The 15,708-nt window shown below is 42.4% G+C and overlaps 1 protein-coding gene across 1 annotated transcript; it reads right to left on the reverse strand.

The window, feature by feature from the left end:
• Positions 1–1,195: 1,195 nt before the first annotated feature.
• LOC143826637 (uncharacterized) lies at positions 1,196–12,754 on the reverse strand. The gene is made up of 10 exons (XM_077315479.1): positions 12,685–12,754; positions 11,670–11,786; positions 10,337–10,517; positions 4,496–4,657; positions 3,710–3,827; positions 3,235–3,285; positions 2,779–2,856; positions 2,614–2,670; positions 1,689–1,748; positions 1,196–1,321 (listed from the first exon to the last, which is right to left on the reverse strand). Exons 1-10 carry the CDS (start codon positions 12,752–12,754, stop codon positions 1,196–1,198), a joined length of 1,020 nt encoding a protein of 339 aa, XP_077171594.1.
• Positions 12,755–15,708: the final 2,954 nt, after the last annotated feature.

Here is a 15,708-nt window from a genome sequence, read left to right on the forward strand (position 1 = left end):
TTAAGAAACATAACTTTAATAAGTCTCTTTTAGAGACTTTCAATCTCTCTCTTTTTTTTACTTTATTAGTAACTTTAACAGTTACTAACAGTTAACACCCAGCATTTTCTTAAGTTCTACATATATTTTATTCCAAAATTTAACCATCCCTGGGCAGCTCCACCACATATGGGGAAAGTGGCCTTCATTTATCTTACATTTCCAACATCTCTTGTCAGAATCCTGAGACCATTCTGCCAATTTTGACGGCGTTAAGTGGTCCCCAACCTTTTTATCACCGGGGGCCACTCAACGCCGGAGACCACTCACCAGGGACCACTCAATGCCTTTTATTGAGGCCCGGTGTGGTGGGGTAGTTTACTCCTCTACTCTCAACCACTGCCCTAGCGCTCTCTGATCGCTATGGTAATGTTTAAGCATCCCTTCAAAATAAGATACAGGCACGGCACAACAATGAAGTGTGTTGTAAAGGGCCGGGGGGGATGAAGTAAAGGCCCGGGGGGGGGGGAGAAGGTGTCCTTCAGGGCCCACCTCCAATTAGTCGAAGGACCACATGCGGTCCGCAGCCCACAGGTTGGGGATCGCTAACCTAAAGTACATTTTGTAAAAATTTTCCCTCAAATCATAACTATCTGAGAACTTAATTTGTTTCTTCCATAAATGTTCCCAAGTCTCCATATCTATTGGATAGGCTAGATCCTTGGCCCACTTAACCATGACTGATTTAACACTTTCCATTTCAGTGTCCCGCTCTAATAGCATTTTATAAGCCTTTGATATAAGTTTCTCATCCTTGTCTATTATCTCTATCTCAAATCTGGATTTCTTAAAACTAAAGCCCGTTGCTTTGTCTCTCTTAAAACATTCATATGGCTGGTGGTACTGAAACCATCCACTGCCTCAGCCATTTCTTCCCACCTCAACATTTTGATGCCTTCTTTTGAGTTAGTCAAAATGTCTCTGTATCTAATCCACTGATCTCTCATATTCTTTTCTGGTCTTTTAACTATCTCTGTAGGAGAAATCCAAAGTGGGGTACACCTCTCTAACCTAGCTTTATATCTCCATGTATTTTCGAACCCTCTACCTCCTTGGATTAGTCCTAATTATTAGTCAGCTTTCCTTTCAGTTTTCTTTTAACGTACCCTCTCAGCTTTCCTTTCAGCTCGGCAATCTCCCATATATTTAGAAATACTTACACTTCTTCTCCTTCATAGGAATCGCCCTGCTGCTCTTGAAGCTTGCGGACTTCCGATTCCAATTCCTGTACAAATGTCACAAAGAAAACTTGGTACGCCTGTTCAACTGCTACTGTGGCCACCTAGACAGAACCACAGGCCATCAAACAGTTCAGGTGTCGATGCTTGCCTACTAAAGCTTGGGGAGTCTAGTTTTCTAGGGATGCCAGGTTTAGTTGTGAGAATTCCCAGAGTTTTATGTGTGGAAACAGTAGGATTGTGTTAGAAGCTTTTTGCTTCTATATACCTCCCTCCGCCTGACCTCACAGCTCTCTTTCTTGGACAGGACTCCCTCCTACCCAAAGATAGGATAGTTGAGGGTTCACATGTATTTCTACATCCCACCCTAAATCAAATGCATGTTATACAATATATTACAGATAAACCACTCTGGGTAGGCTCCCCGAAGGTCCCAAATAAGGCCAAGGTCCCAAATAAGGCCAATGTTACCTGAACCATCCTTTCGTATTCGCCTAGAGTCACTGTTAATTCATCCACTTCTTTATCTTTCTGGGAAAGCCAAAGATAATCGTAGCAGTCAGTAGAAGATTATGACAACCTCGCCTTAAAGCCAATTGCGATCTTACAACACAACAAAGCCAGAGTCCAGTGGCCCCTTTAAGACCAACAAAGATTTATTCAAGGCGTGAGCTTTTGGGTGCAAGATTCCTCAGACTGACACTCGAAAGCTCGCGCCTTGAATAAATCTTTGTTGGTCTTAAAGGGGCCACTGGACTCTGGCTTTGTTTTGTTGTGCTGCTCCAGACCAACACGGCGACCCACTTGAGGGGATCTTACCATTTATTTTAAAAATGGCTTCTTGCCACCGACTTATGCCTAGCTATGAGGCTGCAGTGACACCTAGTGATCAATGAAGGCAGGTGTGCCCTGTTAATGCACACCTGCAAATGAACAAATCCCGCCAGAACAAGCCACGAGACTCACTTCCATATGCATTTCTGTTTATCTAAGATCATGGTTTTCAGCGAGGTCTAATGGAAGCACTAGGAGAAGAGGAAGTGAGCTCTGGGTCAGCAGAGGCTGTCTGGTGGGCATGGGACTTGGCCATGAGACCCAAGGGTAAGTCCTGATTAAACCGATAAAGTAGCAAGCTTTCACACGAAACAGAATTCTTCTCTGCAGTGTGCCTCCTGGTAGAGAGTAGCGGGAGATGATACTGCTACCCCAGGTACCCCAACATCACTGAACCCCACAGGCCAGAGCTCTCGGCTCCATCAGCATCACCTTACACAGAGGTGGACTCTTTTAAGCCCAATTAAGGCAATGAATTTAGACAGGTCAAACAGAGTGAACCCTTTCAGTTTGGTTTCACTTCTAATTTTCAGGTTGGTGTTATTTGTTAGATGCAGCTCACCTTGTCAAGGTCTGCATTATTGTAAGAGATCAGCTCTTCACACTCACGGAGTTGTCTCTGCAAGAAAGAAACATAACAAGCCATAACATAAATGATAAGAACAGAGTTTCTCAGCCAAACGAAACATGTTAACAACGCTGCATAGGCTCATCAGGTCTCCCGTACCTGCATTTCGGCTTTCTCTGTGCTCAGCTGTCTGATTTGATCCTTGAAGTTTTCGTTTTCCCGAAGCAACATCTGGTTCTGTAGAAAAAACACACCGGAATATTTACACGGTCATCTCGTGCTGAATCAACTATATGGATAATTTTTTCGGTTGGGCTTTTTCTCCCGCTGAATGTGGAAACTGAGAACATCAACTATCCACTTGGGTGGGTTTCCGCCCTATGTATACTTAAGAGAAACAGACACGTACATTCATCCCATGTCATTTCATACCGCTGGTCACGTGTCCACTATTCCCCACCGTTTGGCTCTACATTTGGTGACCAGAAGCTACAACTGTAAAAGAAACAAGGTCCTTCCCGGAGCCCGATATCCCCTTTATAAAAAGAAATTTGTTTGGGTCGTGCTCTTCAAATACTGGCCTGGCAATAGAGGGGTCCTTTTTGCCCTGCTTACCTCATCGTGCAGTTTATCTGCTTGACTCAAAAGGGAATGATTTTCTTTTTCCTAAAGTTTGAAGGGGAAATGTCTTAGTTCGATCATTTTTTTTAAAAAAGGACATTGAGTTCTGACATCACATTTTACAGCACCAAGGAGTGGTTCAGGAGTCTCAATACATATGGGAGACTTGTGGAAAATGGGTCATCAATTATAGACCTCTTGTCCCATGAACAGCAAGTACCACACATTCAGAGATAGTTCACAAGAAGCCACATGGATAATATATTTACACAACACATTTTCAGAAGTATTTACACAAAACTGCTGCAATAAACAGGAGCCTGCCCACAGTTTCACAGTAACTAGGAATCTCCACTCTCTAATCCCCCAAAAGTTGTGATTTCAGTAACCTACTGCAAATTACGGCAAAAGCACCTACACCTACATGTTTATGGATAACCCCCGCAAGTGAATATCAGGAAGTACTGACCATCTGCCGTCCTTGCATGCGAAGTTTTCTGTTCTCCTCTTCCAAACTCCTGGAGTACAACTTCATGTCTTGTAATTCATCCGCCATTGCTCGAGCTTGTTCTAGGGCTTGCTGATTGCTGTAATAAAGGGCAATAGATATTTACTTAAAATGCTCACATTTCAAACTTTGCTGTGTTTACAGGTATGCAAACAAAGAGTGTCGGTGTTAAGAGGAAAGAAGCATAGTCCAAGCTGGAAAATATAGGTTGCCTTCAAAGTTTCCATTCTGCTAATAATGGGGTCTTCACCTAGCATGAGGAGCCTTCCTCTGGTAAGAGAAACCTGTTATACTGGACGCAGGCTCCCACCATCCATGGACAAGAAACCTTGGCTGCAGTACATTGATTAGAAGGCATTCTAGGGGGGTGGGAACAGACCTGAAACAAGGGGAGAACAGAAAATACGAAGGAGCCTCTTATTGGATTACATGGACCTCCTTCAACTCGGCTCTCAATATTACATAATCTCATATCTTCTTTTTTACTAAACCCTCTGGCCTAGGAGTGCCAACCTCCAGGTGGTATCTGGAGATCTCCTGGGATTGCAACTGATCTCCAGTCAACAAAAATCAGTTTACCTGGGGGGGAAAAATGGCTGCTTTGGAAGATGAACTTTATGTCACTGTACCCCACTGTCTCTCCCCCTTCCTCAGGCTCTACCCCAAAACCTCCATGTATTTCCGAACCCTCTACCTCCTTGGATTAGTCCTAATTATTAGTCAGCCAGTCAGTCTGTTTTAACGTACCCTCTCAGCTTTCCTTTCAGCTCGGCAATCACCTCAGAAAGTTGCAAACTGAGCTCTTCTGCCGACTCAATTGTACTTTGCAGATTGACATTTTGCATGGCTAGGGGCTTGTTCCCCTGCTGCAAATCTCTGGTGCTGCTGGTCACATCTGTCCCCTCCTCTCTTTTGTTAGGGGAAGAAAGGATATGGAAAAATTAGGAAATCAGAGATGCACACTATTCTGTGATAATGCTAACTAGACAACGCAACCATCATCATCAATTTGTCCATTCCCCTTTAAACAACTCTGGTACCTGCTACCTTGAATATTGTGCTGCCCGTAGGGTTGCCAGCTCTTAGGTAGGGAAGTACCTGGAGCAGCCTTTTTCTCCAGGGGAGTTAATCTTAATTGTTTTAAGAAACATAACTTTAATAAGTCTCTTTTAGAGACTTTCAATCTCTCTTTTTTTTTTACTTTATTAGTAACTTTAACAGTTACTAACAGTTAACACCCGGCATTTTCTTAAGTTCTACATATATTTTATTCCAAAATTTAACCATCCCTGGGCAGCTCCACCACATATGGGGAAAGTGGCCTTCATTTATCTTACATTTCCAACATCTCTTGTCAGAATCCTGAGACCATTCTGCCAATTTTGACGGCGTTAAGTGGTCCCCAACCTTTTTATCACCGGGGGCCACTCAACGCCGGAGACCACTCACCAGGGACCACTCAATGCCTTTTATTGAGGCCCGGTGTGGTGGGGTAGTTTACTCCTCTACTCTCAACCACTGCCCTAGCGCTCTCTGATCGCTATGGTAATGTTTAAACATCCCTTCAAAATAAGATACAGGCACGGCACAACAATGAAGTGTGTTGTAAAGGGCCGGGGGGGATGAAGTAAAGGGCTGGGGGGGGGGAGAAGGTGTCCTTCGGGGCCCACCTCCAATTAGTCGAAGGACCACATGCGGTCCGCAGCCCACAGGTTGGGGATCGCTAACCTAAAGTACATTTTGTAAAAATTTTCCCTCAAATCATAACTATCTGAGAACTTAATTTGTTTCTTCCATAAATGTTCCCAAGTCTCCATATCTATTGGATAGGCTAGATCCTTGGCCCACTTAACCATGACTGATTTAACACTTTCCATTTCAGTGTCCCGCTCTAATAGCATTTTATAAGCCTTTGATATAAGTTTCTCATCCTTGTCTATTATCTCTATCTCAAATCTGGATTTCTTAAAACTAAAGCCCGTTGCTTTGTCTCTCTTAAAACATTCATATGGCTGGTGGTACTGAAACCATCCACTGCCTCAGCCATTTCTTCCCACCTCAACATTTTGATGCCTTCTTTTGAGTTAGTCAAAATGTCTCTGTATCTAATCCACTGATCTCTCATATTCTTTTCTGGTCTTTTAACTATCTCTGTAGGAGAAATCCAAAGTGGGGTACACCTCTCTAACCTAGCTTTATATCTATTCCATGTCTGCAGTAAGGCTCTTCTTACAAAATGATTCTTAAAATCTTTATGCATCCTCTCTTTATCATGCCACATGTAAGCATGCCATCCAAATCGTCTATCAAAACCCTCAAGATCTAATAGACTGGTATCCTGCAATGTCACCCTTTCTTTAATCCAAACTAATAATAACAGCCTCATGATATAGATATAGGTTTGGAAGAGATAGCCCACCTCTTTCCTTTGAATCTGATAAGATTCTAAAACTAATTCTTGGTCTTTTCCCTGCCCAAACAAAATTCTGAATATCTTTCTGCCATTTTAAAAAACAATTTTTCTTAATTATTATCGGGATTGATTGAAATAAATACATCATCCTTGGCAACACATTCATTTTTATAGCCGAAATCCTTCCTAACAAAGAGAGGTTAAGTTTATTCCATAAAATTAGATCTTTCTTAATATCCTCCCATACTTTCTCATAATTATTACGGAATAGTGTTATATTTTGATTAGTCAACCAGATACCCAAATATTTTACCTTTTTTCACATCTCAAACCACTCATCTCCTGTAAATTTACCACTTCTTCATACTTCATATTTTTAATCAATAATTTCGTTTTACTTTCATTCATCTTAAATCCTGATACCTGACCAAAGTCCTTAATAACTTCCAACATTTCATTCATATTGTTTAGAGCAGTGGTCCCCAACCTTTTTATCACCGGGGACCACTCAACGCTTGACAATTTTATTGAGGTCCAGTGGGGGGGGGTAGTTTACTCCTCTACTCTCAACCACTGACCTAACGCTCTCTGATCGCTATGGTAATGTTTAAACATCCCTTCAAAATAAGATACAGACATGCCACAACAATGAACATAAGGAACATTTTATTTTCATGGAAATTTTAACTCATGACAATCACAAATCAATGGGAACCCTGAGCTTGTTTCTCTGCAACGAGATAGTCCCATCTGGGAGTGATGGGAGACAAGGACACCCGAAGTGTGTTGTAAAGGGCCAGGGGGGGGGGGGAAGGCGTCCTTCGGGGCCCACCTCCAATTAGTCGAAGGACCACATGTGGTCCACGGCCCACAGGTTGGGGATCGCTAGTTTAGAGGATCATCTAAGAAGAAGACCATGTCATCAGCAAATGCTCTCAATTTATATTCCTGCTGACCAATTTTAGTGCCCTTAATCCCTTGTTCAGATCTAACTTTATTACATAATACCTCAAGAACTATATATAATATAATATAAAAAGTAGGGGTGAGAGTGGACACCCTTGCCTCGTCCCTCTATATATTCTAAATTCTTCTGATAAATCACTATTTACTATAGTTCTTGCCTTTTGATCTAAATAAATTGATCTTATAAATTAATCTTAATTGTCAGGAGATGAATGGAGATGTTGGGAGATCTCCCTGTTTTGGTGTCTTTGCAAAACAGGTCCCTCCTGGAGGTTAATAGGCATCTGAAATGCCACAAGCTAAGTTGAGCTATTGTATGACCTTATACTCTGTCAACAGATTTCTTAATAAGTTGAAGTTGGTCCTTAGATATAAAAACCATTGTCCCTTGAAAAAGGCGTAGGCAAAACACGTTGGGACTTGTGTGAAATAAGGATTAAAGAATAACTGAAACTGAAGAGAGACGACTCAATATAAGTCCAATTTGGATATTTTTAATTGCCATATTGGTTTCCCAGTGCGTCTGTACTATATTTGTCTCTTCACTGGGACCCATCCCTCCCAGTTCATCCATTTTTCCTCCTGGAGGTTGGAAACTCTTTTCTGCAGATACTACAGGCAGCCTCTTCTGGTACACAGAGACTAGCCCACAAAGATCTTCTAGGAAACAGAAAAGAAATACAACAGCTTTCTAGAAAGTGAGTCCCTGATCTGAATCAATGCCCTTCAGGCCAGACTGCTATTTCTCTTTTTAAAACGCCAGAAATATCTATTTACAGATTCCTCTGGTGTCACATCTGTTTGGGTCCTCAAAGGCTGGAACTTACAAACTTTCTCTGGCCAGCCCCCATAAATGCTTCTAACCCATCAGGACTTTCTGTTCAAAAAAGTGAAATCGTGAAATCGCACCTGCCGCTTTCTGACTCCCTTTTGCTGTCGGTATGCACGTGTGAAAAACAGAAAGGCAGCGTTAAGTAAACTTGTGTCAGGCTCTGACTGTATTGATTGATGGCCATCCAGGAGGGCTAATTTAAGAGCACGTTATGACCATCCAGCTCTTTTCAGTGTTCATGAGATTTCAGCCCAAGACTGACCAGCTGCTTTGCAAGGACATCAAAACATGCTGTTTATGTCTTTATTTACTAATCCGCACACACATGTATATCTTCGAAAGGAGAATGCTATCCATTTGGCAGTTCTCTACATGGGCTTCCCTTCACCGCCCCCCCCAGCCCCCACCCCCCAAAAACCCAACCCGGAAAATTCTGAATATCTTTCTGCCATTTTAAAAAACAATTTTTCTTAATTATTATCGGGATTGATTGAAATAAATACATCATCCTTGGCAACACATTCATTTTTATAGCTGAAATCCTTCCTAACAAAGAGAGGTTAAGTTTATTCCATAAAATTAGATCTTTCTTAATATCCTCCCATAATTTCTCATGATTATTACATCAAAACATGCTGTTTATGTCTTAATTTACTAATCAGCACACACATGTATATCTTCGGAAGGAGAATGCTATCCATTTGGCAGTTATCTACATGGGCTTCCCTTCCCCCCCCCCCAGCCCCCACCGCCAAAAAAACCAACCCGGAAAATTCTGAATATCTTTCTGCCATTTTAAAAAGCAATGTTTCTTAATTATTATTGGGATTGATTGAAATAAATACATCATCCTTGGCAACACATTCATTTTTATAGCTGAAATCCTTCCTAACAAAGAGAGGTTAAGTTTATTCCATAAAATTAGATCTTTCTTAATATCCTCCCATACTTTCTCATAATTATTACATCAAAACATGCTGTTTTTGTCTTTATTTACTAATCAGCACACACATGTATATCTTCGGAAGGAGAATGCTATCCATTTGGCAGTTATCTACATGGGCTTCCCTTCCCCACCCCTCCAGCCCCACCCCCCCAAAAAACCAACGCGGAAATAGATTGCATTTTAAACAGTGACAAGTTTCCTCACAAGAGAGGAAGCCATCTGTGCAAAGTCAGCACCATGTCCCAAAAGAGGCTGCATCACTGACCACACTATATTTAGAAAGCTAAGGACAGTGTCCTCTCTTTCTTCATTTGCTCCTTTTTCTTTTTTCAGCACAAGCATTGACCAGATGGCAACATGTAGATATAGCCTATAAACGTCTTGGGTACTGTCTAATCTCCTATATAAGACACAGATTAACAGCCATCTCTTCTGCCTTATTATCAGCCTGAGAAAGTAAATCGACATTGGATGATCTTTCTTTGTTTGTCACGCTCTTTCTTACAGTTGTTTTCCTCTACTTTGTGCTGGGGAAAAAACACTGACTTACCTCCAATGCACAGGAAGTTGCCCCCCTAATCTTAATGATATTGAAAAGTACAAATTAAAGAGTAAAAAACCCTCTGAGGACCAAGCCCCATGAGTGAAGGCTGAGGGACTTGGGAATGTTCAGCCTGGAGAAGAGGAGGTTGAGAGGAGACATGATTGCTCTCTAAGTCACTTGGAGGAGGGCAGGGAAAGGTTCCTGTTGGCAGCAGAGGATAGGACCCACAGTAATGGTTATAAACTACGTGTTGTACGATATCAGCTAGATATCAAGAACAAAATTGTCACATTCAGAGTAGTTCAGCCGTGGAATCGACTGCCTAAGGAGATGGTGAGCTCCCCTTCACTGGCAGTCTGCAAGTAGTGGCTGGACAGATAGTTATCAAGGATGCTTTAGGCTGATCCTGCATTGAGCAGGGGTCGGACTAGATGGCCTGTATGACCCCTTCCAATTCTATGATCCAAACTGTAGAGAAAGAGTATTGCATGTTTTTATTCATTTATTAAATGTTCTTACATCATGAATTCTCTAAGTCTGATCTCTGTAAACACATTGTGCCTATTCCGTCTTGTTATCAGAAGTGCCATAATGTAGAAGGACAGAAATGTAGAAGTTGCCATAGCCCAAAACTGTAAAAATGTAATTGATTATTGACTGTCCCCATGATAGCTTGTAGGGAAACAAGGCAACCAGGTGGAGTCTCTAAACGACACCACAAGTGTAAATGTGCAAATCTGTCCAGGGGGAGATACTCTTTGATTTACTGGGACCAGCGGTTACTACTCAGTTTGTTCTTGATCCCTGCCCAGGATTGAGGGAAAAGGACAGAGAAGGATGTCAAAACGATTAGTAAGCCAACGCATATGATTTTTGTAAATACAAACCCCTCTTTTTGGCATTTGGCTATCCCTTCCTTCATGGATTGTCGGAAGGTAAGAAAGTCAACAAAAATGCCTCTCTCTTCTGGATCCAGTCTTCTATAGAGAGACTGAAAACTACAGTCTTCGTCACTCTGTCCTGTCATCTCCTGTAAACATTCAATGATTCGGAAAACAGACGCCGCTCCTATAACCAGAACACAGGTGAGCAAAGTCAGAGGTAGCCAGTAAAATCCAAGGACATAAAGTTATTTAAAACTGGATCTTTCTCTCATTTCTCGTTTACATTATTCAGTATTTGTGTTCCTGTTTCTCCTATCTAGAAGAAATTTGGATTAAACAATCTGTGTCAAACTGCTGGAGACAATTAATGCTTGAATCGTGTTTTTCTGCGCAAGAACCACCGTGACAGCAGTTCCAAGAGGATTCGATTGCACGCAAACCTCTTGAAACAATGACATTCTCCCATTTTATTTGCTTTTGTAAAAAAAAAAAAAATTAATGCTGGTAGTTGCTCATCACACCACATAGACCTCCACCATTCAAATATACCATTCCAAAACAGGCATCAAGGGAAAAGAGGCAGTCTGTTGCTAAAGTGCTAATTCCCTGTAATTGCAGTAAACCATCATTGGGTAACAGGACATGGACACTAGAGTCTTTAATAGGCGACACAGAAGGAAATCTGGGACTGCTAGCCTGCTTGTCAGGTGATTATAAAATTGGCCATCTGGTAGCAGTGTACATAAGGGGAGGTGCAGGATAACCCCTCCAAAGGTTCAGAGCATGGTATGTCATTGGGTGGAGAGTCAGGATGACTACTGGTGCCTAGATGCCTCAGAGAATTTACGCAGAGCAGGGTCTAGGCTGTTCTGCCACAATAACTTTGAAGTGGTTATCATCAATTGAATAACTGAACACATGGACACTTGAAGTTGGCTAATATTTGGTCTATCAAGTTCAGCATTGGCAGCAGCTCTCTAGGAAAAGACCCCTCATCTCACCTACTACCTGATCATTTTAATGGAAGATGCCGCAGACTGAACCTGGGACCTTCTGCTTGTAAAGAAAATGCTGTACCACTGAGCAGCAGACCCTTGATAAAAACTTAACCGTTTTTTTTAAAAATCTGTCTTTTCTTCCAGGAAGTAATGTCATTAAATAGTTACCCCAGATTTGCTGCTATTTTTACCCGGTAATATTTGAGAACACTGAAATGGGGTAAAGAGTGTGATGCTAAAGACTTCTTGTGCTCATGCTAACCAATTAGGAAACAAATCTCTGCTCCTGCTAGATTTGAAGACTGGATGTCTCTACATGGCACGAAAACACTTTCTACCTGCTTCTTCCGGATCACAAGCCTGGAATGTGCATTTAAGATCATCATCCTCAGAGCACTGGCTGGCACTTGGAATTATGCTCTCGCTGCTGACGCCAATGTTGTCCCATGGCTCCACTAAGGTACAAGAGGAAGTAACATTAAATGTAAATTAGATTTTTTTTATTCCTAAGCCTGGATTATCTGCAGTCATCCTTCCGGAGCTGTTATGAAATGTATTTACAATCCCATTACTAAGGTGAGGATGTCTAGAATAAAAACTACTTGGAAAAGGCTCGGTGGGGAATTATATTAATTTAATATATCACTGTCCAGGGAGGGGAGCAAACCAGCAGTGAGGTGGTTGTTGTTGTTGTTGGTTGCGAAGTCGTGTCCGACCCATCGCAACCCCATGGACAGTGATCCTCCAGGCCTTCCTGTCCTCTACCATAGCAGTGAGGTAAGGCAGTGGTAAAGACTGAAGTGGGATCTGAGTTTTCAATGCCAAAAAAGCAACTGTCTGTTAAATTATTTTTCTTCCTTCTTCATAAGGCCAAATGAGACATGAGGGTTCCATGGGCTACAGTCCCTAGTTCACCCAAGATGGTAAGATAGCCCCACTTGCTATGAGAACCTAGCCATTAAGACTAAACCATAAGGTGACCAGATTGTCCCACTTTTAAAGGGACATCTGGGGGCACCTGGCAAATTGTACTTATGCTGCAAGTAAATATATATATTACAATACTATTTTTGCGTTCTATGACAATTTTTGTTGCTCCATATAGACCAAATTTTTAATCAAGGCCCCCCCCCCCCCCAGTCAATGGTGTCCCACTTTACCAATGTTAAAATCTGGTCACCATATTAAAGCAGCTACCTGCCAGCTCCCCTTGGGTTGGCCTGTTACAAACCCATGAGGGAGATGCCCTTTTTCATGAAATTGACCAGGGAGAGCAAACTGTCTTCCACAAGAAGTTTCTCACATGACGTAAATTGTTACAAACTGATCTTTTCAGAAATGGCTAACACGTACTTCCTGTCGATTCCGCAGTTAATTCTTCGTATTCGGTACTCTCAAAAGAGCTGTAACACGCGTCCTCCATCGCTGCACAGGAATACGTTCCTGAATGAGGAATTTCGCTTCACTGGAAGCAGTTTTGAAAGGAAAAGCAGTGCGTTAAAACCCATTTCTCCTTCTATCTTTAGCAAACGAAATATGAACACACCGAGTTCTAGTATCTGCACAGCAAAAAGCCTCTTCAGGTAATTCTTTACCAGGTTTTGTTAATCCAATAAAAAGACTTAAATTATCTCTCATTCAGAACTAGTGTAGACAAACCAAAGCATGAAAATCCCATATGTTTTAGGACCATCATTCTGACAAATCATTCTGACTGGTTTAATAGCTACATTAAGAAATCTCGTGCTGATAAAATTGAAATTAATTTCCGTTTCCTTTTCTTGAGGGTATAGTTGATTAGCTGCCATCAGAATGGTATCAGTTATGAGAACTCAGATGCATTTGAGTTTATTTGTAGGCCTCACAAAATTTGGACTAGGAAAATGGCTAAACAAAACACTCTCTCCTCTAGCATTCTGCAGTGCATATACATGAAAGGCAGAAGTTTTCAACTCTCCCATACATGCTAAGGGAGTACCAAATACAAGCCATGGGAAACAAACACTTATCACAGTTATATGCAAAAACAACCCAGTATTTCAAATGTGTTTAAATCCCAGGGGCATATATTTATGACAACATCCATTTATAAGAAGGCGCTGTTATAGTAAGAATTTTCCAGCTTATTTGGAGTATCCCAGGCTAAGTTTAGAGAACAGAAATGCTATGGCAAGAAGCAGAAGCAGCAGAAGCAGCAGCAGCAGCTTTTATATGCCGCTTTTCTCTACTTGAAGTAGGCTCAAAGCGGCTTCCCTTTCCTCTCCCCACAACAGACACCCTGTGGAGTGGGTGAGGGTGAGAGAGTCCTGATCACTGCTCGGTCAGAACAGTTTTATCAGTCACCCAGATGGCTGCATTTGGGGGAGTGCAGAATCGAACCCGGCATGCCAGATTAGAAGTCTACACTCCTAACCACTACACCAAACAGGCTCTCAGTTTGAGGAGGACTTAGTGGATAGCTGAGAAAAGCCCCAATGAAAGGCTGGCATTTTTTCAGGTGGGGCAGCTCAACTCACATAACCCTGGGACAACCAGAATAGAAATGTCATGGGCTACTACACTAGGGGGAAATACTCGATTCCAACTGCATTTGAACAAGCAGCAGCCTAAATGCAAAATCCTGAATGGTGGGATCGCCCCTGCTGAGGGAAAGGCCACACAGAGCAACGAGGCAAGAATTATTACTAGCAAGCAGAAATATCTGGAATTAGAGCTAAAAGAGGGACAGGGAGAGGAACCCTGTGAAATGACAATCAGTCAAATAAAATAAGACTTGGATATCTTGTCCGATAAAAAAAAACATCCAACTACACAACAGCTCTGCAGATTTAAGAAAAATGTAGGATTTTACGTCAGATTGTTTAAGGCACCTTACACAGACCGGTAGGAAATAACATATATATTTTATCTTTGTATCCATTTATTACCCAAGCAGCAATTGTCAATCAGTGCTTTCGTATATATACTCCTTGCGCGCGAGACCGCCCTTGAATTGACAATATTCTCTTTCTTTGTATTGTTAGTTTTGCTTTTTAGTATTTTAACCGCTATTGTATTAGTTTATTTAATCTGTCCCAGTCTGTTTACTGGGAGGGACTGTTTATAAATCCTTTTAAAAAGGAACAATTCGGATTTGGTAACCAAGACAGCAACAAGGTACCGTCTTCGGGCTTGACTAGTGATCCTGGGCTCGTGTTTGCTTTAACAACGTCTTATTTTCCCCCAAACCACAAGGGGAAAGCAAAGACGGAGCTCCCTCAGCGTAACCCGCGGCTCCCCCTCCGCGCCTTTCGAAACCACGGCCGTTAGAGGGCGCTTCTTTATATAGTCGCTTTAGGGGGCGGGGACAATACTGACCAGCGAGAAGGGCGTGAAAATGAGAAGACGCACAGTGGTCCAATCGCTGGGCAACTCGCAAAAGTGAGAGGCGGATCAAAAGAAAGGGCTAAGAGACCGTCCTTCTCTCTCGCTGCGCACTCAGCAATGCTCAGTCGCGGCGGGGAGTCCCGGGACCGTCGCTAAGGCAATGGGTTGCCGATAGAATCTTGCTTTGTTCGTGGGTTCTGCGGCTTGGGAGCGACGTGGCCGCGCTCCCGAAGCAAGTTTAGCATTAGGGGGTTTTATGCAAGGCGCAGGATTTAATGTGCAAGGGTAATTCTTCAGGAAAGCTGATGCCTTGGATAAAACTTGGCTGCTCTTCAAGGCGGCGCTGGTCGTCTTCTGCTGCCGCCCCAGCGTCTCTGCATCCCCGTTGGCATCCTGCAATTCCTCAGCTGCCCTATTTAATTTTTTTGCATCCTACCCGGATCCTTTGCACGCTCATCCGTCTTTCCCGTCTTGCGGGTTGGTTTTGTTCCGCGTTCCATCAGCTGTCTTCTGCCGTTTTCACTCCCCCCGTAGCACTTCCTCACCTTTTGCACCCGGTATTGGTCTCTGCACATTAGGTTTGCCACGTTTCCCATGGCCAAAGATGGGGTGGGGGGTGAGTTATCAGATCCTGGTTGGGGAAAGTGCTGGAGATTTGGGGACCCTCCAAAGCATTTTGGCCGGAGGGACTGATCTATGTACTCTGGAAAAGACCTGTAATTCCGAACCACTCCTTAAAAAGCACTGCTAAAAAGTTGCCAGAACATGTAGATTGAACAAAGAGGCCGCGAGGTGATGAGTCCCCCCAGGTGACAGCTAAGTTTTGTGTCACTGCCATAAAAATCTGATGCTCCAAAGTAGCATAGTTTTAAGTTCTATTTTATGATCTGTTTTAAATTGTATTCCATTAAATGACCATATTCTTTTGGTCTCTTATGTACTGACTTAATAGAACTTGGCCTGAACGATTGTAATAAAGTTTGATTGATTGATTGATCTGTAATTCCAGGG

The sequence above is a fragment of the Paroedura picta genome, chromosome 16, assembly GCF_049243985.1.
Source record: "Paroedura picta isolate Pp20150507F chromosome 16, Ppicta_v3.0, whole genome shotgun sequence".
NCBI lineage: Eukaryota > Metazoa > Chordata > Lepidosauria > Squamata > Gekkonidae > Paroedura > Paroedura picta.